Source organism: Rosa chinensis, chromosome 7 (assembly GCF_002994745.2).
Source record: "Rosa chinensis cultivar Old Blush chromosome 7, RchiOBHm-V2, whole genome shotgun sequence".
Classification (NCBI taxonomy): Eukaryota; Viridiplantae; Streptophyta; class Magnoliopsida; order Rosales; family Rosaceae; genus Rosa; species Rosa chinensis.
Window position 1 is genome coordinate 54,795,239 of NC_037094.1, and position 24,291 is coordinate 54,819,529.

Genomic DNA, 24,291 nt, shown 5'->3' on the forward strand with positions numbered 1-24,291 from the left:
AGGTATCGCTGCCACCAGAAGGAAGAGGGAGAGCTCTTGCTCTCGATCACTTTCATTTATTCTTACATTGTGGCGTCAATTTTTTTTATTTTTAATTTTTTTATTATTTCTGTTAGAGTAGTGCTAGAGATGCCAATCTATACCAATTTCAATCCCTAACCATGTAACATCTGCCATCTCATCTTATAATTTCCAACATGTATTTATATCAATTAATTAATATTTTAGAAAAAAGTTGAAAATCAGAAACTCTTGAGAATTGAGATAACATCATTGGAGCTATATTACCTATGAATCGATGGTATTTATTAGAAGGATGCCTCAAAAGTGAAATACATATGCTTCAAATTAAGTCTAAAGAAGATGATATGAGATTAGCACCTGGAGGCTATAAATAGCATTGGAAATCAGAATATCAACACGATGAAGATGAAACTGTGCTACTAATATACAAAATTGATCTCATACACGTTCATGTCTTATTGATTTCTATGACTAGTTGTGCTCTTGATTGTTATTGATTCCATGGGTATAAATGGATCAAGACTTTTCATTAACACTTTGGTATATTGTGGATCAATTTTGGGAATCACTCTGGGGAAGAAGAAGGTTGATTTTTAGAATATTATCAGAATTTAATGTTAAATATATTTAATTAAAGTTTTTTATTATGGGGTTAATTAGTTTAGCCATGTTGGAAAAATTATATTAAAACTGATGATGTGGATCAACCAACCTCATTTTGGATCCTAAATTTGGTATAAAATTCTGAGATCTAAAGTATGCTCCTTTATGCTATTAGTTTTGTTTGAATTCCTTTTTTATATTCAAAAGAAAAAAAAAGGGTATTTTAAGTAATGAATGAAGAAAATGAAAAAGGAATGATGAAGAAAAAGAACTTAAACAAAGCGACCGCAGAGAAGTAGAAGCATCAAAGGCAAGCGAGAGAGAGAGAGAGAGAGAGAGAGAGAGAGAGAGAGAGAGAGAGAGAGAGAGAATGCAAGCAGCGGTGACCAAAAACCTAAGCATCAGAGGATCGTGGACCAGGTAGCAGGGTCAAACGGCGAGGACGGATTCCACCGCTGACGAGAACACGTCGCATCACTTAGACGTCGGTTCGTCGGAGTGGTTGTTCGGCGGCAACATAGGATACATAGATAGATAACTAATCCATCATCATGATCTGTATCTTCTATAGCATCGATATTATCTTTAATTTTTATATGAAGAAGATATGACATATATATATCCTCTTTTTAAGTAGAAGATCTTAAATTTGACTCATGTAGGAAAGATAGATAGAGAGAGAGAGAGAGAGAGAGAGAGAGAGAGAGAGAGAGTGTTAATTGATCCACTCATCATGATCTGTATCTTCTATAGCATCGATATTATCTTTAATTCATATATGGAAAAGAAATGACGTTAGTATCCTCTTTTTAAGTATAAGGTTAAAATGTTAAATACTTAAATTTGAATCATGTACTAGTTATTATATATTCACAATTGTTCTACAATATAAAGAAGTTGCAAAAGGCCCATAAAGAAGATTAACTCTAATTATTAATTAATCATTGTTCTTCAACAAATAGCTCAAACAAAAAGTGAGCTTTCTTTTTTCAAGAAAACCAAAAACAGACTGCAGAAAAGAAGACTACATTAAAAAATTTATCCTTAAACTCACTCTTACAGACTATCTCATCTGTTCTAAGAAAAAAAATAAAACAGTCTGTGAGTGTACTAAGAAAAGAGCTTGTAAGTTTTGGCTGCCATAATAATTGTACGTGCCCCTCCTATTGGTGATAGAACTGCCAGCAAAACGCCAATAACAATGGATATCTGAAATCAATTTATGCACACATGTAAGTACGTAACTAAAATTTTAGATTTGAGAACGTGGAGACAAAAGACACACAAAAGAAATATGACAAGAGTTAAAAGCTTGATAAGGATAGAATGCTCTACATACCCAAGAAAAAATCCAGTGAAAGCTAAATGTCTTTGGTTTTTGGGTGACAATCCACATAATACAAGGCATCTGCATCAAGTACACTAGTTTAAGCACTCTCCAATAATTGTTTGAGAGATTCCGTATACTACAATCTATATATTGTGTTTATCATATAGTTTTGAAAAGTTTAATTTGTCATCAATAACTTACAAAAAATGATGTGGATGCGAATACCAATCCTCCAAATAATCCTAACAAGCCTCCAAAAAATGGAATGCACATTGCAACAAACCCTGCTGCAGCTGAAAAAATGGAAGGAGTATCGAATATTAGGAACATTACAAATGATAACGTACTAAGAAACTTAAAGCTAGATAATTCTGCAATTCAGTTGCATACTTACATTCAAGAAACTTATGATGTATATAAATTGAAATGTAATATTTACCAACTATAAAGCAAAGCAATCAATGCAAATGATTCTCACCCTTCCAAGATTGTGGTTAGAAAATATGAGAAGCGAATATGTTGTGAGTAGTTTCATTTAAATGAAAATTTATACATACCAACATATAAACTACGAGCAATGATGCGCAAAGGTAGTCCAGGGGTGAAACCTCGATTTTCTACTAGATATTGCTCAATCTGGTCAAATACAGGCATACTAAAGATCTGCAATAAGAATAACAAACTATTAGCAATTAGTGACTAATTTAATCTTGGCTTTCGTGTTTTTATTTTATTCTTCTATATGTCTATTCTATGTAAACTATTATTGAATTTACCTGATAACTTCCAATAACATGAATAAACACCATGAAATTAGCCGCTGCAATTAGCCATGCAGGCTTATCAAGTGAGATGAGAACATCATCCTCTACATGACTGCCATAAGCCCAGTAGCCGGACAGTGAAACTGAGAGATAGCAAAACGCTACAACAACATAAGCTACCACAACACCTTTCCACATAGCATGTTTTGATGGTTTCTCTGGAGTTGATGGAATTGTAGCTTGAATTTCTAGAGCTACACTATGTCCCGCAAAAGCAAATGCTATTGTTCCACACCCATTCAAGAGATCAAAGATTTGACCAGCAAGTGTCGAAGACCGAATCCCATAGGTCACATTCTCACGATGGTTTACACCCTGAATTGTTGATGCCACAAATGCTATCGAGGCATAACTGCAGCGATATTGACATTAGAAAAATTAAATGAATTAATATTGAGAGACAAATTTATTGTAATGTTTAAATTGTATAGTTGCTTGATATATTATAAGAGACTTTATAAAAAAAATGCATTAATTTACTCATTTTTAATATCCACAAGAATGAATATATGAATGTTATTGTGAATAATTACCCAATAGACATGAGTGCAGCCAGGAGAGAAACTCCTTTCAAAGAATTGAAATTTGGAGCTTGGGAGATCCCAAATTGCAAGCAAATGAAAAAGAGGATGAAGTATGTTGTTCTATAATCACCCCAGACTGGCCAGAGGAGTTCAAAGAATTTCTTCAGTGACTTCCCACCTGTGACGCAATACACAATGCCTGAAGCCACTTGCACAATCAATTGTTGTGGCATGACGATCCAATACCCTAGTTTGGGTCCAAAACAATGCTGCCCTAGTTCTGGGTAACGATCAAATCGCTTTCCCGGAACTATCTCATGCAATTCAATAAGTTGCCAGAACGAGTAGAATGTGATCAACCAAGAAAGAATAAGGACTATCATTCCAGGAACCCTAACAATATGCAAACATGACATAATTAGCAATTAATATCAGACTACAAGTATACAATTCACATTTGAAATTCTGATTTGATGATTTGACATTTTTGAAGTAATAATATACACCCACAAAATCTAACTCCAAACAATATTTTGATCCCTAAATAATGCAAATGTCAGTGAAATATAAATTATTTATACAGAATCACTTGGTAAGTAAAAGTCGGAGAAACATTTGTTCACTAATAACAACATTGCATAAATTGAGAAGCTATCAAAATATAATGTAAAAGGAAAAGAATAAATATTACCATCCAATTTGTGACATTGCATATGGTAACCCTAGAACTCCTGCACCCACAACTGCCGTAACATTGTGGAAAGCCGAGTAATACCATTTTGCTTTCCTATCAGCAGTTATGGGAAGCCAGTTAGATGCATCAATTTGCTGCTGAGTTCTTCTATCACCCACTTGTTCATTTCCCTACTCAATATATTCAATTGCATAGCAGCAATGTTAAATCACTCTTATTGACAAACGAAGTGAACAATATACAAAAAATAATAAAAGCTATTCATCATATCATAGAGGCAATACCCTTTGATCTTGTTGAGTTGAATTGCTCATATTGTCACTTGAGGAATTGAGAGGTACTGACTACTGAGTGTTCTTGTTGTGAGAAATGCAACCAACGGAAGAGTTTATATAGGAAAAAATGTGGGGGAAGGGGGAGGAACCAAGTTTGGATATGACAGAAGATCTTAGAGATCCTCAATTGGAGGGTGTTTGAATGAATCAGTCGTGGAAGATCTAAAAAGCCAGTGAGAAAACAAAGCAAAAAACAAGATAAGGCTTATCAGTAAAATCAAAATATTTTGCAACTAATGTAATATTTTATAACTAACTCACACCCAATGACTTTAGTTCCCTCCTATTTTCTGGCCAGTCATCTCTCCATCATTTTTCAAGTTTCTATTATTTTTACTTGGATTACGTACTACCATTTCTTATTAAGGAGTACTAGTTCTGCAAAATTGTACATGTAAGGATTTAAACACGCATTAATAACAATTGAGTTTCTGCCCAGACTTTTTTCTAATAATATATTAGCATTAGTTGATTATATATATATATATATATATATATATATATATAAGTGGAGAAATTCTAATTCAGAAGGTAGTAATTGATTAGAAGATCATTATGAGTGTGGTAATGAGGGCAAAAAAAAAAAAGGAGATATATACACCTAATGAAATTAATTACATGGTAACATGATTCAGGTGATATAGGTGAAATTCCCGTTCCATCGGGACATTAAGCGCCAAATCAGAGAATAACCACATAATTCACTTATCTACAATTTTGATAATTTTACTTGACAAATATTCTTAACCACTAATTCACAAGATTTACGTAAACCCATACAAACCTCAGACCTAACAAACACATTCAAAAAGTCTAATTAGGTATATGTTGAGTTGCTGACTAAACCTTTTCTTCAACGTCACATTTCTCTGTCGCGATGCCAAAAAAATTAAAGTGTTGGATTGGATTACTCTGGTCTTAATTACACGTGAGGTTAGACATGCTATTTACCACTAAGGTTACATGTCACGCTCCGAATAAAGAAAATTCAAATTCGAAACGCGATAAACCAACAATTGCCCAAAATGCATACAAACTTTTGTCATTTAATCTAAGAAACAAACAAACCAAGTCACAATGTCAATACCAACACATTCTCTAGAGTCACATATTACATTACTAAGTGTTTACATAAACTTGAACGCATGAAAATAAATGTAAACGCTCACAAGGAACATACCTACAAACAGCAGTGGATACATAAAATAGGTTCCAAACCTAACGCTGCTGCAACAAGAAGCCACGATCTCAACCCTGATTTCTCTGACCTGCAGGAATAACTCCTACACCATGGAATAGTGCACCGGGTTGGAATAACAAACCCGGTAAGCTTTTCAAGCTTGTATGAGTAAAACTCAACTAAATGACTCAAAACAAACATGCTTATAATTCCTCAACTTATGAATATATTAAACCAACATCATTTAACTCCATAATACACAACCGAACTTACAATCACACAAGGTAAAAATCAGTAATCCCTGCATATAAAATTAGTTCAGGAGATCACTTCAAATCACACAAGTCAAATCATAGCACTCATGCATAAAATTTAGTTCAGGAGATTACGTAAAGGCCAAACAATTCAAAAAAATACAAAATAAATAAGAAAATCAAACAACTTACGCTAAAGCCAATGAATCACCATTTCAACTCCAGTGAATACTCACGCATTTTAAATACAAAACCCATGTCCCTCTTGAACAATAGAAGAAAGAATATACACTCGAAACTTTCTTTTAAAAACATGTACTCATGAGTCGCAAGTAACACCCTTGTTACCCCCATGATATACAATGACAGACAGACTAGAGCTCTAACTGAATCATAACCAATCACCCGGCCAAAGGCTTGGTATCCCGATATCTTTGCCTTTGTCACTACTGTGACAGCAGATCCATAAACCGAAAACATTTGAAAAGTCCCACATGACTCAAAATGTTACACTAAAACTCACTTCTTTTTTTAATAAGGGCCGTTGCGGCTGCCCTCAGCCTTGATTAATGAACCGCAGAATACATGGGGGTTGGGGGGAGGGGGGGGGGGACATGATGCCTAAACTCCAAATTACAATAAGCATTCAGAGAATTTTCTGAGATAATAACAGGAATCTCAACTAAAACAATGTATTTTAGTAAGCACCAACTAGCAAAGAATGCTCTCTATCGACTACTCCATTCGCTTTACAATTGTCGTGACCTACCTGAATGATAACTCTATTAAGAAAAAGCATCATTACAAATAGCACAGCTTTCCCATTATGTTGCCACCGAAATATTTCGGTGACACTTAGTTTCACCCTGCCACTAGGAGGCAACGATCATTTGACCAAGCAAGGAACTCGTCGCCTACCTAGAGTAGATACGTTACTGCCACTAGGAGATTGCGACCATTTACCAATGCAAGGAACTCGCCGCCTACCTAGAGCAGACAAGGCACACAAGGTGCATAGACTTAGACTAAGCCCACTTAGTCCTACCAAAACACGATAGCAACTTATTAACCAAACTACTAAGAACAAAGAAGAAAAATAATTAAACATAAGAAAAACAAACCATCTTGAACCTAGAGAGAAACCCTAGGCCCAAGACCCACTAGGCCCATGACAGGCCCACAAGTGACTAAGGGCAAAGGGAGTCCAAACACTGCTCCCAGCCCAAAACAGCTATTGCATCGGCTGCACAGCCACCAACATCACACCTTTGAGCCAGTCGCGCCACCGCCGCACTCGGACCCTAACATCGTCGCCAACAGGTAACCGGCCGAGATCATTCCCCACCACCACAATCCCACACTCTCGAGATCCCAAATCCAGAAGGGAGAACGAAGCCTCGTCCTCCATCGCCCCCCAACCAGAAGATTCAAACTAGCGCCGCTGTCGAAAACTCTGTTACACAATTCGAATCCAAGCTACCGTCGATTAACAATGGATCTTCCAGTTGATCCAAACGGATCTAATCACACACCCATGATCCGGATAGGGTGTGCAACATCACCACTAACCCGGCCACCACCATCCTCCACGAAACCCTAATCCGTGCAGAAACTGCCTTGAACTGAAAACCAGACTGATTGAACCCTCTCAACCCTCCTCTCCGACAACCAAAAACATCAAGCTCCCGTCCGACCACACTCGAGGCAAGCCGGCAAGGCCAGAGGCCTACGCCAACATCGCGGCGTAGCCGGACGAGAAAAAGCAGAACTTTTGACAAAAGAGCCTAGGTTAGCGCGTGGAGCGTGTTCGTATGTGGAGCATGCTGCTTTTGCCTCTTACATTATGAGGTAACTCAGGTACTCTTTCAACACAATATAAATCAACAATTACATGATATATTGCATTTCTGAAAAGAGTAAATGCTCAAAAAAATAACCTGAATAAAATCACAATTTATTATGCTTATCACAATGCCGCACCATCAAGATATATATTTCATGTAAATATATATACACACACACACACACTTAGCCATCCACTCAGGAATGCAACTAATACTAACTATAGTCCATAATTGCAAAACTCGAGAAAAATTATTTTTTATAATTAAAATCTCATTTTACTTACCTATGAATTGTAGCTGATCATCAAGTTCATATAATTTAAAACAAATATTTATTTCTAGAAAATAATTTCACAATTTAGTGATTAAACTGAAACGAGAAAGGAATCTTTGTTCATAAATAAACCTCGTGAGATTTACTCACCTTTAAATCTCGCTGCGTCTCCTCTTACAACCGAGATAAAGTACATAACACTCTTCGTCAATCACCTAAGTAAAATAAGGTCTCAACTTAGTACATGATTATAACAAAAGCGGTTATGGTTTGAACCAAGCACTTGAATAAAAAACTGGAAATTTCGTCCATCAAGACAAAACTTGCTCCGAGACATCTCAATGTCTTCAGAACACTTCTAGGATTAATTTCTCAAAATTATAAGACGATCCAACGGTCGAATTCTCACGGATCGCAAACTGAGAAAATCGAAACTACGTTAAATCTAGCATGCTTCAAATGATCACAACATGACCCTATAATATATCAACATACTCGTATAGACGAGTAGATGATAACCATAAAAATAGAACCCCAAAAACTGGCCGAACGCGTCGCCGGCAGTGGGGAAGTGAGCGTGGGCTCCACTGATAGGAGCATTTTAATGCGACGTTTTAACGGTTATTTCCTCGTATTTACTTAGTTATTTCCTTAAATGAATCCGTTTAGTTTAGGAAAGTTTCTTTTTCCGGTTTTTAGCAAGTTTCCATTTTAGTTTAGGAAAGTTTCCATTTCTCACTTTTAGAAAGTTTCTATTTTTCATTTTTGGAAAGTTTCCATTTTTCAATTTTGGAAAATTTCTATTTTTCGTTTTAGGAAAGTTTCTACTTTTTAGTAATAGTTTCTATTTTCAGGTCCTCGGAGCTCAAAAGTGGAAATGAACTCACGAAAGGAAAGAGGAGCTAGTAAACGTTGAGAGGTGTAAAGATGAGACACAAAGGACCACACAAACGAGCAGAAATGAAGAAATAAAGCTTTCCTGTTCCAACCAGGAAACCCTGTGCAAAAGAGGAAAGTGTACCAAGCAAGATTTCGAAGCTAACCAAGAAACTTGACCGAAATAATGAAGAAATGGCGTTGGAGATCATCAAGGCTTGAAGGTGACGCAACAAGGCCCAAGAACCTTATGGATTAACTTGGATTTTCGGCAAAATGGATAAAAGCCCATGGAATTAGGGTTTTGTGACGCAATGAAACAATGTTGGAGTGTTTGCCAAGAGGAAAAGAAGGAGTTGGCGTGAAAATCAAAGGGAGAATAAAAAGATTATGCAAGAGATTTTCTAGGGAGAGTTTTAAGGAAAGAAGAAGTGTGGACAACAAGAAAAAGCTCAAAATGCGTCTAGGTTCATTCCTACATTCCCTAAAGGTATTTTGGCCGAAATAAAAGAGAAAATCAGAATATATTCATGGAATTTCGGTAACTATATATTAGGGATTCATTTTGGAGTTTTATGATTGGTTGGACAACACAATAGGGCTTACTTGGTGCTACGGGATTGGTGGAAGCTATGTGGAATTATTAAATTAATTCCTTGGAAAATAAAAGAAGAATCAAGAACTTGGAGAGCACTCTTGCCGTCCCCTATATATACTCCCCTACTCTAGACGTTTTAGACATCCCACAATTCAGAAATTTACTCTCTAAAACGTCAAGTTCTCTCTCCATCCTCTAGTGCATTCAACGTTTCAAGCAAGGAAGAAGAAGAAGAAGAAGAAGAAGAAGGAGCCGTGAGCATCATCATCTATCCTCCACCTTGAAGACTTGCTTCCAAGATTCAAGAATCCAAACGCCAAGCATCCATCCCCATCTCCATCTCACGGTGTAATTCAACCTCTTTCTTTGTAACCTTGTTTGATTTCGTTGGAATTGTTTCTAGTTGACAACAATGTTTGAACAAAGTTTAATTCTGAAATTTTATGATTGAATGAAGATTTCGATTCCTATGATTATGATTCTAAGTTGCTTTTGTGAGTTTGTTCAATTAAATTTGCTTGATTGATAACTTTTATGTGTTTATCTTATTTGGTTCGAAACATCTAGGGTTTGCATGTAATTGGTGCTAGATTTAAGTTTATGATTCACCTAATAGTTTTGTGAGCTTGAATCAAAAGTAGTAAAGGTTTTGGACAAGAATCGAGTTTAATTGAAAAAGATTGCAATTAGATGAACTTATTCATACTAAGTTGTGCACTTAAGTTGATAACCTTTCTCTTGTTTATTGTGTTGAACATGGCTTGATTAGCTAGCTTTCTAGACTTTGATTGCATGTTTGATAGGATTGATCTACGTGCTTTCACTTAGATTAATTAGTAAAGGAAAGTAAAATATGGGAAATCGTTTGCTTCAAATGTTTCACATGATCAACTTCTTTCTCATGACTCGGAAGAACAATTATAGGATTGATTCGAATTTGATTGTGAACTTGGTTTTGATCTTTGTTTCTTATGTTTCATTCTTGTATTTGTGTTTTTGTTTATACTTAATTTTATTTCTCTCTTTTATTTTTCGGAAACCTAAAAACCCTAAACCCCCTTTTTAATTTCGTAAATTGTATATATTTGTAAATATTATACTTTGTTTTTATTTTAATTATTTAATTGTTTTACAATGACAGGTGTACCCTCAATCCCCTGACTAGAACGATCCTTATTTACTTTATACTAATGATGACATTTTCAGAGTTAAATTATATGCTTGCTTTGAGCGTATCAATTTTTAGCGCCGTTGCTGGGGATTGAAAAATCACTTGTTGAAGTGTGAATAATTGTTGTTTATATTGTTTTTGTAAATATTTGATATTTGTTTATATTATTTTCGGAAAATTAGTTAATTAATTACTTAGGTTGTTATTTTTATTGTTGAACACGAATTTTAATTGTAAGTTGTAATTTGAGAGGAATAGGTGAAGTCGTGTTTATTAATATTGGCCTAAACCCCTTATTGGTACCTAGTTCAGGTCCCTTAAGGTTGAGGGCAGCCTCTATTAACATTCATTGAACTGTCTTCACACTTAGGACCTATTTCATCTAAGTAAGTATAGCCTATGTGGGATGGTGTCTAGGAAGGGGACAACGTTCATAACGGGTTTTGGATCCAGAAGTGCTTACAAATGGGCCTAAACCACTATGTGGGAGTAGCTCATGCCAAAATGGATTCTGCCTCTTGTGTTTGTCATCCCCTACCTGGCCATTTCAGTAAGGTTGCCCAAAGGATGTAAGAGGGACTTTGTGTCTAGACAACTATACTTGGGCCGCACGTCCGCTTGATTTACCGCTTGGAATTTAATTTGATATCAATGATATTTATAACAAAAGAAAATGTTGTGATACACTAAGGTATATTGGATTAAACATAGTCTTGAAAAGGGTAGCTGTTTCAGTCCCATTGAACATCGAGACTCCCTGTTCCCGTACCTAAGTGTTGAAAATAATTGTAAAGAAAAGAAAAGAAAAGAAATACTTGTACAAGTTTTTCATGAAAAATGGTTTATGAGAGTAAGAATTTTATTATGAGTTTTTTACCATAACGGAATAGGTGAAGGACTTTGTCTTTAACATTAGTCATCCACCCTTTTCTTTCATGTGGCGCACCTTAGTAGCACAGGGTGTCTAGGTTGATTGGATACGAGAAGTGCTAGCAAAGGGTCTCGTCCCCTGCTAAACAAGTGAGCTGAGCTCTGCCAAAATCGTTCCTCTACTACCTGGCTTTGTGTGAAAAGAGTTACCAAAAGATTGAGAAGGGCGACTAGTATTAAGGATCGAGCCCTTGGGCCGCATGTCTAAACTTTGGTTAAGAGCTTATAATAGGATTCCATCTTTTATTTATTTATTTCACACCCTAAATCAAAATGGACATATATGTGACGTTTTATGTTCTTGGTTTTGTGTGAAAATTTTGTACAATTTATTTCTCCTTATACTTGTAAAAAAAATTGTGACGTTTTGTATCTTTGTATGGTGAATAGTGAATAGTGACGTTTTATTGTATAAATCATTAATTTGTATTTCTTTTATTGTATAGTTTACTAACTTATTTAATTTTTAATGTTGTTCAGGATTTTCATGAATGACCGAGCCTTCTAAAATCCCTAGTGCACGAGAGATTGAAGAAAGACTTGCTCGTTTGAAGAATCCTCCACAACTTGAATACAGAAGACCTTCTCCTTTGCAATTCAAAGAATACACATTTAACGAGCAAGGAAAGAGGATCTTCCCTTCTGAGAAGTCCACATCACCTACACCAACTCCATCCCCACCCTCATGCACTCATCTCCTTTTGTTTCGTCCAACTCACCCTCAACTCAGATTACACCACCTTTTTCACCTTCACCAGCTTACTCACCACCTCCAGAAGAAGAGGACGAGGAAATGGCATCTATTAGGGAACTTTCCTCATCCGTGGTCCAAGGAGGGCTTCCTACCTCCATCACTTAACCCCCTGATGCTGAAGGGAGGACTGCAAATTTTGAACTCAAGGGAGGGTTGCTCCACAAGATTCCTATCTTCCATGGACTCTCAATGGAAGACCCTAACAAACACCTCAAGGAGTTTTTGCTAGTGTGTAGTAGTATGACCCCTCAAGGGGCAGATGAGAACATTCTGAAGTTAAGGGCAGTCCCCTTCTCCTTGGCTGACAGAGCCAAAGATTGGTTATACGAGCTACCTTCTGGGACCATCACTTCATGGGACAACATGATGAAGGCGTTTTTGGAAAAATTCTTCCCTGCATCTCTAATCATCATGCTACGCAAGAAGATAAGTGGAATATAACAAGCACAAGATGAATCTTATGCCACTTATTATGAGAGGTTTCAGTCCCTGATCGCTCAGCGTCCTCAACATCAAATGAAGGAAGAAACCCTACTCACTTGCTTCTACGAAGATCTCCTACCTCTGGAACGTGACATGTTAGATGCTGCAGCTGGAGGAGCCTTTGTGGATAAGTCTCCTGCTTAAGGGAAAGCCATGATTGAAAATCGCACCAAAAATGCCCAATAATATGCTGGCGTAGGTTAATCAACTCGAAGGGTAAATGAGGTAAGTGTCAATTCTGCTATTGAAAATAAATTGAACAAACTTACCCTTGTAGTGAATCAGGTTGTGAGCACTCAAGGACAAGGAGGAGCCTCTGCTTGTGGGGTATGCTCTACCCAAGGACACTCTACAGATCAATGTCCTCAACTAATTGAGAATGGTGGGTGGGAGTCTGTGAACGCCACAGGAGGATACCAAGGGAGTCAAGGGGGGCCGCAACGTCCCAGGTATGACCCATATTCTAATACCTATAACCCTGGATGGAGGGACCACCCTAACTTCAAGTGGACCAACAATGATAACGTTCAGAACTCTCTTGGTGGCAATTTCCAACGTCCTTAAGGCTTCTATCAGAGGCCTCAGGTCCCTCAGAATTTTGCTTCTAATTCAAATAATTTTTCCAATCCTAATTATGATAAGATTATTTTCGCAATAGTCATCGTCGTTGTTCAAAGTACCCGATGAAGTGCTTCGGCGACGCAATCATCATTTGCAAAATGAAGTCTCTCTATCTTCATCCTCTGAGGGCTGTTTCATGGGAGGCTCTCCTCAAGTGAGTTGAAAATTGGGGAACAAAAGTGAAGAGACTCGAGAAATCTTCCAAGAAAAAGTCGCCTGTTGTGATTTGCATCTTACTCTATCATTATCGTGATATGATATGAGGTCATGGCCTCTTTTTATACTATTGGGAATGAGAAGAAAATGGAGGAGGATATATGCTATTTCTTTTGTATTTTGGGATGAGAAAAAGAAAGAGAAAGAGAGCAAGTGAAGCGCCCTTCGGTGTTGGTGAGACCGTAAGAGTAGCTTTTGATGTTGGTGAGAGTAGCTGTTATAGTCAAACAGAACAAAGAGATTGGGAATTTTCTGATGTATTGATCTTCTCCAAAGATAGAGTACACATATAAAGTATACACAATCCTAATAGGAAACTAATTACATCGTGACATTCTCCCGCTTAACTACATAATATTCTCCTTAACTATACAATCCTAATGATACAACAATTCCTATACTTGTGGAGAGTGACTCACACCAACACTTCCCCTCAAGTTGGAGCATACAGATCATGGATGCCCAACTTGTCAAGTGAATCATAAAACGCCTTGTTAAAGACTACCTTTGTAAGAATGTCCGCCAGTTGCTCTTCACTAGGTACGAAGGGAAAAGAGATGATGTGTTGATCCAGCTTCTCTTTGATGAAGTGTTTATCAACCTCCACATGTTTTGTGTGATCATGTTGGATAGGATTATGGGCAATTTCAACTATAGCTTTGTTATCACAGAAAAAGGGCATTGCTTTTTTTCTGCTTGAACCCCAAATCCCTCAACAAGTGCCTTAACCACAACATCTCACAAACTCCACGAGCCATTCCTCCATATTCTGCTTCAGCACTAGAACGGGCCACCACCTTCTGCTTCTTACTCTTCTACGTAACTAAATTCCCACCTACAAATGTAAAGTATCTGGAAGTGAACCATCGATCAGTTATACAGCCCACCCAGTCCGCATCTGTATACCCCAAAACATCCAAATGCCTATGCTTCGAAAACACCAACCCCTTTCCAGGAGCAAACCTTAAGATCCGAACTACAGCTTCCATATGAGCCTCACTAGGAATATGCATGAACTGACTCACAACACTAATTGTATAAGCTAAGTCTGGTCTAGTGTGTGACAGATAAATTAATCTTCCAACTAACCTCTGATATCTTGCCTCATTTGTGGGTGCTTGATCTGGATACTCAGCTAACCGATGGTTCTGTTCAATGGGTGTGTCAGCTGATTTGCAATCGAGCATACTCGTGTCTGCTAATAAGTCAAGGACATACTTTCTCTTGCTCAACATAATACAATCTTTTCCTCTAGCGACTTCAATTCCCAAGAAATATTTCAAACTCCCCAAGTCTTTCATTTCAAATTCTGCTGACAATGCACTCTGCAACTTCTTAATCTCCTCAAGATCATTACCTGTCACCACCATGTCATCCACATAAATAATTAAAGCTGTAACTTGAACCTTTTCATGCTTAAGGAATAGGGTATGATCTAAATTGCTCTGCCTGTACCCAATCCTCCTCATGAATGTCGTGAATCGACCAAACCAAGCTCTTGGAGACTATTTGAGGCCATATAGGGACTTCCTTGAACGACACACCACCTTGACTCCAGTGGAAGTACCATATCCCGGAGGCAAGTCCATGTAGACTTCTTCATTTAAATCACCATGCAAGAAGGCATTTTTAACATCAAACTATTGCAGAGGCCAATCAAGATTACCTACTAGAGACAGAAGTACCCGGATTGTATTGATCTTTGCTATTGGTGCAAAAGTTTTATCATAGTCCACGCCATACTTCTGGATATAACCCTTCGCTACTAGCCTTGCCTTATATCTGTCCACCGAACCATCTGAATTGTGCTTCACTGTATACATCCATCGGCACCTAACTATTTTCTTTCTAGGAGGTAGTGATACTAACTCCCACATTTGATTTTTCTCAAGTGCTTCCATGTCCACAGCCATTGCTTTTGCCAACTTCTTGTCCTTCATTGCATCCTGCACTTTACTAGGAAGTGACACAGAAGATAATTGATTCACAAAGGCTACATATGTTTTAGAAAACTTATGAGTAGACACATAATTAGCTACATGATATTTGGTCTTAGCACACAAACTTGGTTCATATTTCTTGGGAGGCTGACCACGATTGGACAGTTCTGGTAAGACTTGTGTTTAAACATATATAGAATCAGTTAAAGAAGTAACACTATTAGACAAAGGTGGGTTATAGGACAAAGGCAAACTACTATGTATCTCATATGAAGATTGAACAGGGGAGACCACTATTCGGCAATTGCATTTTTGCCGAGATCTAAGGCTGGAAAGGGAAGAGTGGCTGTGGTGGGAAGGCTGGGCTCATTGTCACTGAGTGCATAGGGGGTTGCAGGAGTGTCAGCAGTTTCTGAGTTTAGAGGTTGACGCGTGCTGGAGCTATCAATCATTGGGCCACTGGACGTCTCTTCTTCACTGAACGATCGATCGTTAGCCTTTTTTGGTACTGTCCTTCATAAAAAAACATCTTGCTCCCCTTGACTATGAGTCGTAGAAGGTGGAAAATAGCATGTATCTTCACTGAATGTCACATCCATGGTGACCTAAAATCGTTAAGAGGGAGGATGATAGCACTTGTATCCTTCATGATGACTCTCATACCCGACAAAGACACATTTAAGAGCCTTTGCATCTAACTTGGAACATTTGTTCTTGTGAAGATGGACTACACAACCAAAGACACGAGTAGGAAGGGTATTAAGAGATGGGATAGAGATATAACTAGACAATACCTCAAATGAAATACGACCTTGAAGAGAGGAAGATAGGAGACGATTAATGAGATGGGAGGCACATAACACTGCCCCAAAGGTATTTAGGCATATTGGCACTAAGAAGAAGGGCGTGACCAATGTCTAACAAATGACAATTCTTCCATCCAGAGACCCCATTTTGTTCTAGTGTTTGTGGGTAAGTAGTTTGGTGAACAATTCCATGAGATTAGAAGTAAGCATGAAATGAATGATTAACAAGCTCCCCCTCATTATCAGATTGAAAGACCTTAATATGAGCATCATATTAGGTACAAACAAGATTATGGAATGCTGTAAAAGCATAGAAAACTGCATCTTTTGATTTAAGCAAAACAACCCAAGTTAATCTTGTGAAATCATCAATGAATAAAACAAAATAATGCATTCCCGAAAGAGTTGAATGTTTGGAAGGTCCCCATAAATCTGAATGAATTAATTCAAAAGGCATTGTACTAGAATGAAAGCTAGAAGGATAACTAGACCTATGACTCTTGGCTAGAGTACAGGTTTCACAATGTAGACTAGAATCACTTATTCCCAAAAAAAAAAGAGAAAGCATGGACTTCTTCATGACACCAAAGAATGGGTGGCCCAAACGGCGATGCCACAACCACAAATCATTTTGTCGATCAGAACTCAATGTCAAGGCAATAGGACTTTGTGGACTTGACGGTGCCTTTATCAGTCCTCCGCACATGCAATCCAAGTGAAACAGTCTCTCCCACACATCTCCCGTGCCAATTATCACTCGAGTGCATAGATCTTGAAAGATAAACATACATAGGATAAAAAGTTACAGAGCATTTGTTTTGTGTGTTTAACTAAGACCACATATAAGAGATGATGAGACAGAGGGTACATAGAGAACATTATAAAGAGTAATGGACGGTGTAACCTCGATTGACCCAATTCCTAAGACCGGAAAGGACTCACTATTGGTGTTAGAGACATGTGTTATGGATGGGGAGGACAAAGTGACAAAGAAAGACTTATCATAGGTCATATGATCAGACACACCAGAATCAATTATCCATGTATTACTACCAATAAAGCCAGAAACATTTAAAGCAACACCAATTTTACCTCGAGTTTCCTGAGTTAGGAAAACATTACCCTTAGTTTGATCTTGGCTCTCCACACCATAGAAATCAGGTTCTTACTCCTGCACCAGTTGGCCCTCGTTTCCTCCTTCGTTAAACAATAAATTAAGGGAGAATTCTGTCATTCTTCTTCTTCAAACACCAACATAAACCACAAAATTTGACACGGCTAAGGAATGAGAGGCTAATGGCAAGGTGTTGCAAACTTTAGGATTTTAGGGAAAAAGGAATAGAGGACGAAGACAAAGGACAAACTCTTAAAGAGTACAAAGACAAATTTGCAGCGGAAACAAACGAACAGAGTCCAGATGGATCTCTGCTCTGATACCAAGTCAAACAGAACAAAGAGATTGATAATTTTCTGATATATTGATCTTCTCCAAAGATGGAGTACATATACAAATTATACACAATCCTAATAGGAAACTAATTACACCCTGACATTCTCCCCCTTAACTACATAATATTCTCCTTAACTATACAATCCTAATTATACTACACTTCCTACAATTATGGAGAGTGACTCACGCCAACAGTTATTGTTGGTGAGAGTAGATTTTGATGTTGTTGAACCCTAAAAAACCTTCTCTGCCAAACTGCAGTCTCCTTCACACCATCATCCCCATCCCTCTAGTAGGCAATGATGCAAGTAATTTTGACCCCTAACCTCCTTATATTGGAAGCCGATGGCTTCTGATTTTTATTTTGCTCTGTACTCTGTAATTTTTTTTTTGTGTGTGTATTTTCTAGCAAACAAACGTATGTAAGTGTAACGTTATGTGTGTGAGACTTATATTTTCAAGCACTTTGTGACATGTCTCTTTATTATGGTACCATTGATAGATAAATTTTTCATTTTTACTAAAAAAAAAAACACCAATGCGCAAGTGACAAGTAAAATTGAATTACTACTTCACTTCTACTCATTACTTGGGTTCACTAGTCATTTTCAAATTTCTTAAGAAGTAGGGCAGGGTAGACTCTTTTTTTGTACGATCAGAATACAAAGCTTCATTGTTCATCTTGAGAACTTCCAATTACTCATTTATAAGGAGAGTAGGTGCTATGTGACTTGGATATGTCGAGTCATCAAGCACTTGAATTACCTGACATGACAATTTGTAGCATGAGTCGTAGGGCCCAAGGACCTAGCTTATGTACACGGTAGGAAAATACATCATGAGGAAACGAATTCATAATTAATGTTGATTGAAAAAAAATTCCTAATCCTGATGATATAGGAAACAAATTCATAATGTTGAATGGAAACAAATTCCTTATCCTGCTAGGAAACAAGTTCCTAATCCAAATAGGAAATTAATGAATGACAACCTAATTTTAATATAAAACAAGATTAAAAGTGATTAATTTAGGACTTTTTATGTGCATGTATAAGATCGATGAAAGTTAAGAGTTTGACACTAATGAGACAAATAAAGAAAGAGAGCTAATTAAGACATGGTGTTAATTGCTTGATCCCGAATATAAAATGTTTCACTTGGATGATAGTGATGATGATATTGGTGTTATCAGTGTAAGATCAAATATGGACATAACACATATCATCATAAAGTAATTGATGATTAGCTTAATATCAATCCTAGTTTAACATGGATACAAATAGTAAATCAATACTTGTAACTTAATGAAGCAGTGTATCTATTCATTAAGGTAAGTAATCCTATTCTTAGTCTGCAAGAAAGATTACAATGAAGTGTTACATTAGGAATCTAACTAGGAAACCTAAACCGATATGGATAGCTTTAATGGGAAGCTTCTTGAGGGTTAAGTCTCCTATATATACAGATGAATTGGTCCCTGATTACTACCGACGTTTTGCATATTGTTTTGTCCATTGAGAAGCAAGTTGGTAAGTAACAGAAGGCCATATTCAGTGTTCGTGTTTGTAGCATAAGATGGAATCCATGCCAGTGATTGCTGAAGGTAAGCCTTAATCCCTTTTATGATTGTGTGCATATATTGTGAGCATGTATATGGTTTTTAACAATTGGTATCAGAGCATAGGCTCACATATATCAAAATCGTTTTAGGGTTTTGCAAAACAAATACAAAAAAAAAAAGAAAAAAAAAAGGGTTTTTGCTTTACGGGTCAAGTAACTGACCAGGTCACTGACCATGTAACTGGTCATGTAACTGATCAAGGTAAGTTACTTAAGTCGATTGCTGCATCTGGTTAAATATCAAATTCATGCTTCCGCTGTGATTTTTAGCAGCAAATTGGGGAAAAAGCAAAAACAGGTTTTTCTGTGAAATTGATTTCAATTCATAGCATGATAATTGAGTTTTTGATTGTGCTCAAGAACACTAGTTGCATTCCCGGCGTGCGTTAGGTTAGAGTAGATGGTGACCGGATGAAATTTACAATTTCTTGATTGTTCTGTGGTTTCTTGGAATCGAAACAATTTTGATTGTGCTTGAATATGCATGATGAATTGATTGATGATATGGTATTGTATCTGTGATTGTGTAAAATTGCATGAAGAACAAAAATCTCCCAGAATTTGTTTACACAATTAAAATTGACAGATACGAGAGCTTAATTTTCTTACAAGGATGAATCTGGGTAGAATATAAAGTTAAAAGCTCATGAGTTTTGTGGTTTTCTGTTGGCATAAGTGATTATGATGCACAAAGCATTCTTCATTGATGTTAGCAGAAAACAATGATCAGGTCACTGACCATGTAACTGGTCAGGTCACTGACCATGTAACTGGTCAGGTCACTGACCATGTAACTGGTCATGTCACTGACCATGTAACTGGTCAGGTCACTGTCCACGTAACTGGTCAGGTCACTGACCACGTAACTGGTCAGGTCACTGACCATGTAACTGATCGAGTAACAAAACTGAAATTGTGTTTTGTGTTTTAAAACTATGCTTCAGTTTTATCTTCCAAAGAAGTGGTCAAGTATGGTTTTAGAATACAAAACAGCAATATGCGTGCTTGATGAAAATAAATACGGATACTTAGAAATTTTTCTTCTGTCTAAAGATGTGGATAAATTTCTTTGGATAACTTGTTTTCATTGAACATGGTATATTGATAAAGAACTCCAGGATGTTATGCTTCTGCTCAAAAGTGTTGCTTAACATTATTTTTGGTTATGGACTGATATGAATGCAAGTATGGATTGTTTAGGTTTTCTATATGTTCTTGTTTTGGTTGCTTAAAGCTAAATAAAACACAGAAAACTTAAAGTTATTTTCTTTACAAATTGAGAACTCACACGAATTTTTGTTTTGCTCCTTAGGTAACTCTTACATGAACTTGAACAGTGTCTTGATGCTAACTGGAACCAACTATAGAGCTTGGCTAGATTATGTAGAGAACTATATGGGAATGCATGAGAACATAGACTATTGCTTCACTGAGGACAAACCTGAAGAGTTAACTGAAAAGAGCACTAAGAAGGAAACTGATCTTTACAAGAAGTGGCATAGATCCAATAGAATGGCTAAGAACCTCATTCGTACCTCTATGTCCAAGACTGTCAGAGGAAGTATAGAAGAACCTGAGCTAGCATCAGATTTTTTGGAACTCATAGGTGCTAAGTTTAAAGAAAGTGAAAAGGCAGAAGCTGCTAGGCTAACCAAGGAGTTTCATGATTTGAAGTACATGGGTTCAGGGGGAGTTAGAGAGCATATTATGAAGATGATCAATATAAATGGCAGACTCAGGGAGCTCTTGATGGGGGTTAGGGATGAGCAGGTAGTGCATTATGCACTACATTCCTTGCCTAACAGTTTTAGTCATCTTAGGACCAGTTACAACTCTCAAAAGGGAAACTGGACTCTAGATGAACTTATATCCATCTGTGTGGATGAAGAATCTAGGATCAAGGAAGAAAAGGAACCTGCTACAACCATTAACCTCATTGAGAAGCCTAAAAGGAAAAAGCCCCAAAATAAGCTCAAGCCTATCAAAGCCATAACTAAGAGTTCAACAGCTGCAGTGGCCAAGGAAAATAGGCCATTTAGGTTCAAGTGCTACTTTTGCAAAAGAGTAGGACACATGAAAAAGGACTGCACTGGCTATAAAAATTGGTTAGCCAAAAAGGATAAGATTTTTTCTAATACAGTTTTTTCTTTAGAAATTAATCTTATAAATGTTGAACCACAGTCTTGGTGGATAGATTCAGGCTCACATATTCATATTACTAATTCTTTGCAGGGATTCATAAGGAGGAGAATCCCAAAAAGTGATGAAGTGAACCTGTGTGTAGGCAATGGCATGAGAGTGGCAGTCAAGGCTATTGGAACCTTAAAGCTCGATTTAGGATTAGGAAAATTGTTAGTTTTGGACAATGTTTTTTATGTACCTTCCATGAGAAGGAATTTGGTTTCGGTTTCTCTTTTAGTAAAATCTGGTTGTAGACTTGTTATGGATAGTAATGGAATTCTTATTTCTAAAAATTCTGTTCAAATTGGTTCTGGTGTTATTATGAATGATTATTTACAGTTAAATTGTTCAATGGCTCAACAAGAAATTTTACTTGTTGAAAATAACACAAACAGTACTAACACTTTAACAGGTGTTAAAAGAACCAAACTAAATGAAAAGTCTGCATTTTTATGGCATAGAAGACTCGGCCATGTTTCAAAAGAGAGACTGAAAATTTTGGTGAAAAACAACATCCTAAATGAACTTGATTTTTCTGATCTAACAGACTGTGTTGAATGCTTTAAGGGAAAAATAACTAATACTAGAAAGAAGACTGCATATAGAAGCCAAAATATATTAGAACTCATACACACTGATATATGTGGACCATTTAGGCATCAAACTATCTGTGGGAATGTGTATTTTATCACATTCATTGATGACTTTTCTAGATACAGTTATATTTATCTACTTTCAGAAAAGGCACAAGCATTGAAAGCCTTTCAAATCTTTAAGTCTGAGGTAGAAAATCAACTGGAAAAGAAAATCAAAACAGTGAGGTCAGATAGAGGGGGAGAGTTCTATGGAAAGTACACTGAATCCGGCCAACAAAAGGGTCCATTTGCCTTGTTTTTGCAAGACAATGGAATTAAAGCTCAATACACAACACCCTATAATCCACAACAGAATGGTGTTGCAGAGAGAAAGAATAGGACTCTTTTGAACATGGTTAGATGTATGATGTGTACAACTGGTTTGCTTAAATTTCTGTGGGGTGAGGCTTTAAAAACTGCAAATTATATTTGCAATAGGACACCTAGCAAAGCCATAGAAAATACTGCTTTTGAGCTTTGGTGTGGCAGGAAACCTAGTCTTCATCACTGTCATGTTTGGGGATGTCATGCAGAAGCTAGGATTTATAATCCAAGCTTGAATAAACTTGACCCCAAAACTGTTAGTTGCTATTTTATAGGTTATCCAGATAAATCTAAAAGCTATAAATTATATTCTGCTCATCATTCACCTAGAATTTTTGAAACACATCAAGTAATGTTTCTAAGTGAAAAAGTTCACAATACAAACCTTGAGGATTTAACCTTGAGGAAATTGTATCAGATGAGAATATAAGTGTAGCATTGCCTTTAGAACAAGATGTAACTGATCATGTCACTGGTCACGTAACTGACCATGTCACTGACCAAGTAACTGTACCTGGTCGAGTAACTGGCCAAGTAACTGACCATGTCACTGACCAAGTCACTGACCATGTCACTGATCAAGTCACTGCCCATGTCACTGACCAAGTAACTGTGCCTGGTCAAGTCACTGCCCATGTCACTGACCAAGTAACTGTGCCTGGTCAAGTCACTGCCCATGTCACTGACCATGTAACTGACCAAGTAACTGTCCCTGGTCAAGTAACTGACCACGTAACTGGTCAAATAATTGACCACGTAACTGGTCAAGTAACTGAACCTCACCATCCTCCAGTGGCTCAGCCTAGAAGATCATAGAGAGCAAGAAAACCAACTTATGGGGGGAAGAGAGTGACTACATTGTTTATCTGCAAGAAGCAGAAATTAAAATGGATTGTGCAGAGGACAATGATCCAACTACATTTAATCAGGCCATTGAAAGTAGTGAATCTCATCAATGGCAGCTAGCAATGGAAGCAGAAATTAATTCCATGAGTCAAAATGCAGTTTGGGAATTAGTTGAACCTGACCCCAACCAAAAGCCTATATGTTGTAAATGGGTTTTCAAAACCAAAAGAGATGCAAATGGCAATGTCGAGAGACATAAAGCAAGGTTAGTTGCCAAGGGTTTTACACAGAAGGAGGGCATTGATTTTACTAAGACTTTTTCTCCAGTTTCTACAAAAGACTCGTTTAGGATAATCATGGCTTTAGTGGCTCATTTTGATATGGAGCTGCACCAGATGGATGTTAAAACAGCTTTCTTGAATGGTGAACTAGATGAAGTGATTTATATGAGGCAACCAGAAGGGTTTGTGCAAGCTGGAAGTGAAAACTTAGTGTGTAAGTTAAGAAAATCAATTTATGGCCTAAAACAAGCTTCTAGACAGTGGTACAAGAAATTTGATTATGTGATTTCTACTTTTGGATTTACAGAAAATCTTGTTGATGAGTGTGTTTATTTGAAGACTGTTGGGAACAATTTTATTTTTCTGGTACTCTATGTGGATGATATACTTTTGGCTAGCAGTAACATTAAATTGCTTAAAGATACCAAGAGTTTTCTGTCAAGGAATTTTGACATGAAAGACTTAGGAGAAGCATCCTATGTACTAGGTATTGAGATTAAAAGAGATAGGGCACAGAGACTACTTGGTTTGTCTCAACAAAATTATGTTACCAAAATTTTAAACAGATTTGGTATGGAGAAGTGTGCAGCTGGAGAAGTTCCCATGTCCAAAGGAGATAAGTTAACCAAGAAGCAAAATCCCAATAGTGATGTTGAGAAAGAAAATATGGAGT

At 37.0% G+C, this 24,291-nt stretch overlaps 1 protein-coding gene across 1 annotated transcript; it reads right to left on the minus strand.

The window, feature by feature from the left end:
• Positions 1–1,538: 1,538 nt before the first annotated feature.
• On the minus strand, positions 1,539–4,427 carry LOC112178187 (lysine histidine transporter-like 5). Its single transcript, XM_040512136.1, has 8 exons — positions 4,284–4,427; positions 3,997–4,169; positions 3,315–3,698; positions 2,734–3,133; positions 2,515–2,620; positions 2,159–2,250; positions 1,967–2,035; positions 1,539–1,836 (listed from the first exon to the last, which is right to left on the minus strand). Exons 1-8 carry the CDS (start codon positions 4,311–4,313, stop codon positions 1,738–1,740), a joined length of 1,353 nt encoding a protein of 450 aa, XP_040368070.1. The 5' UTR covers positions 4,314–4,427; the 3' UTR covers positions 1,539–1,737.
• Positions 4,428–24,291: the final 19,864 nt, after the last annotated feature.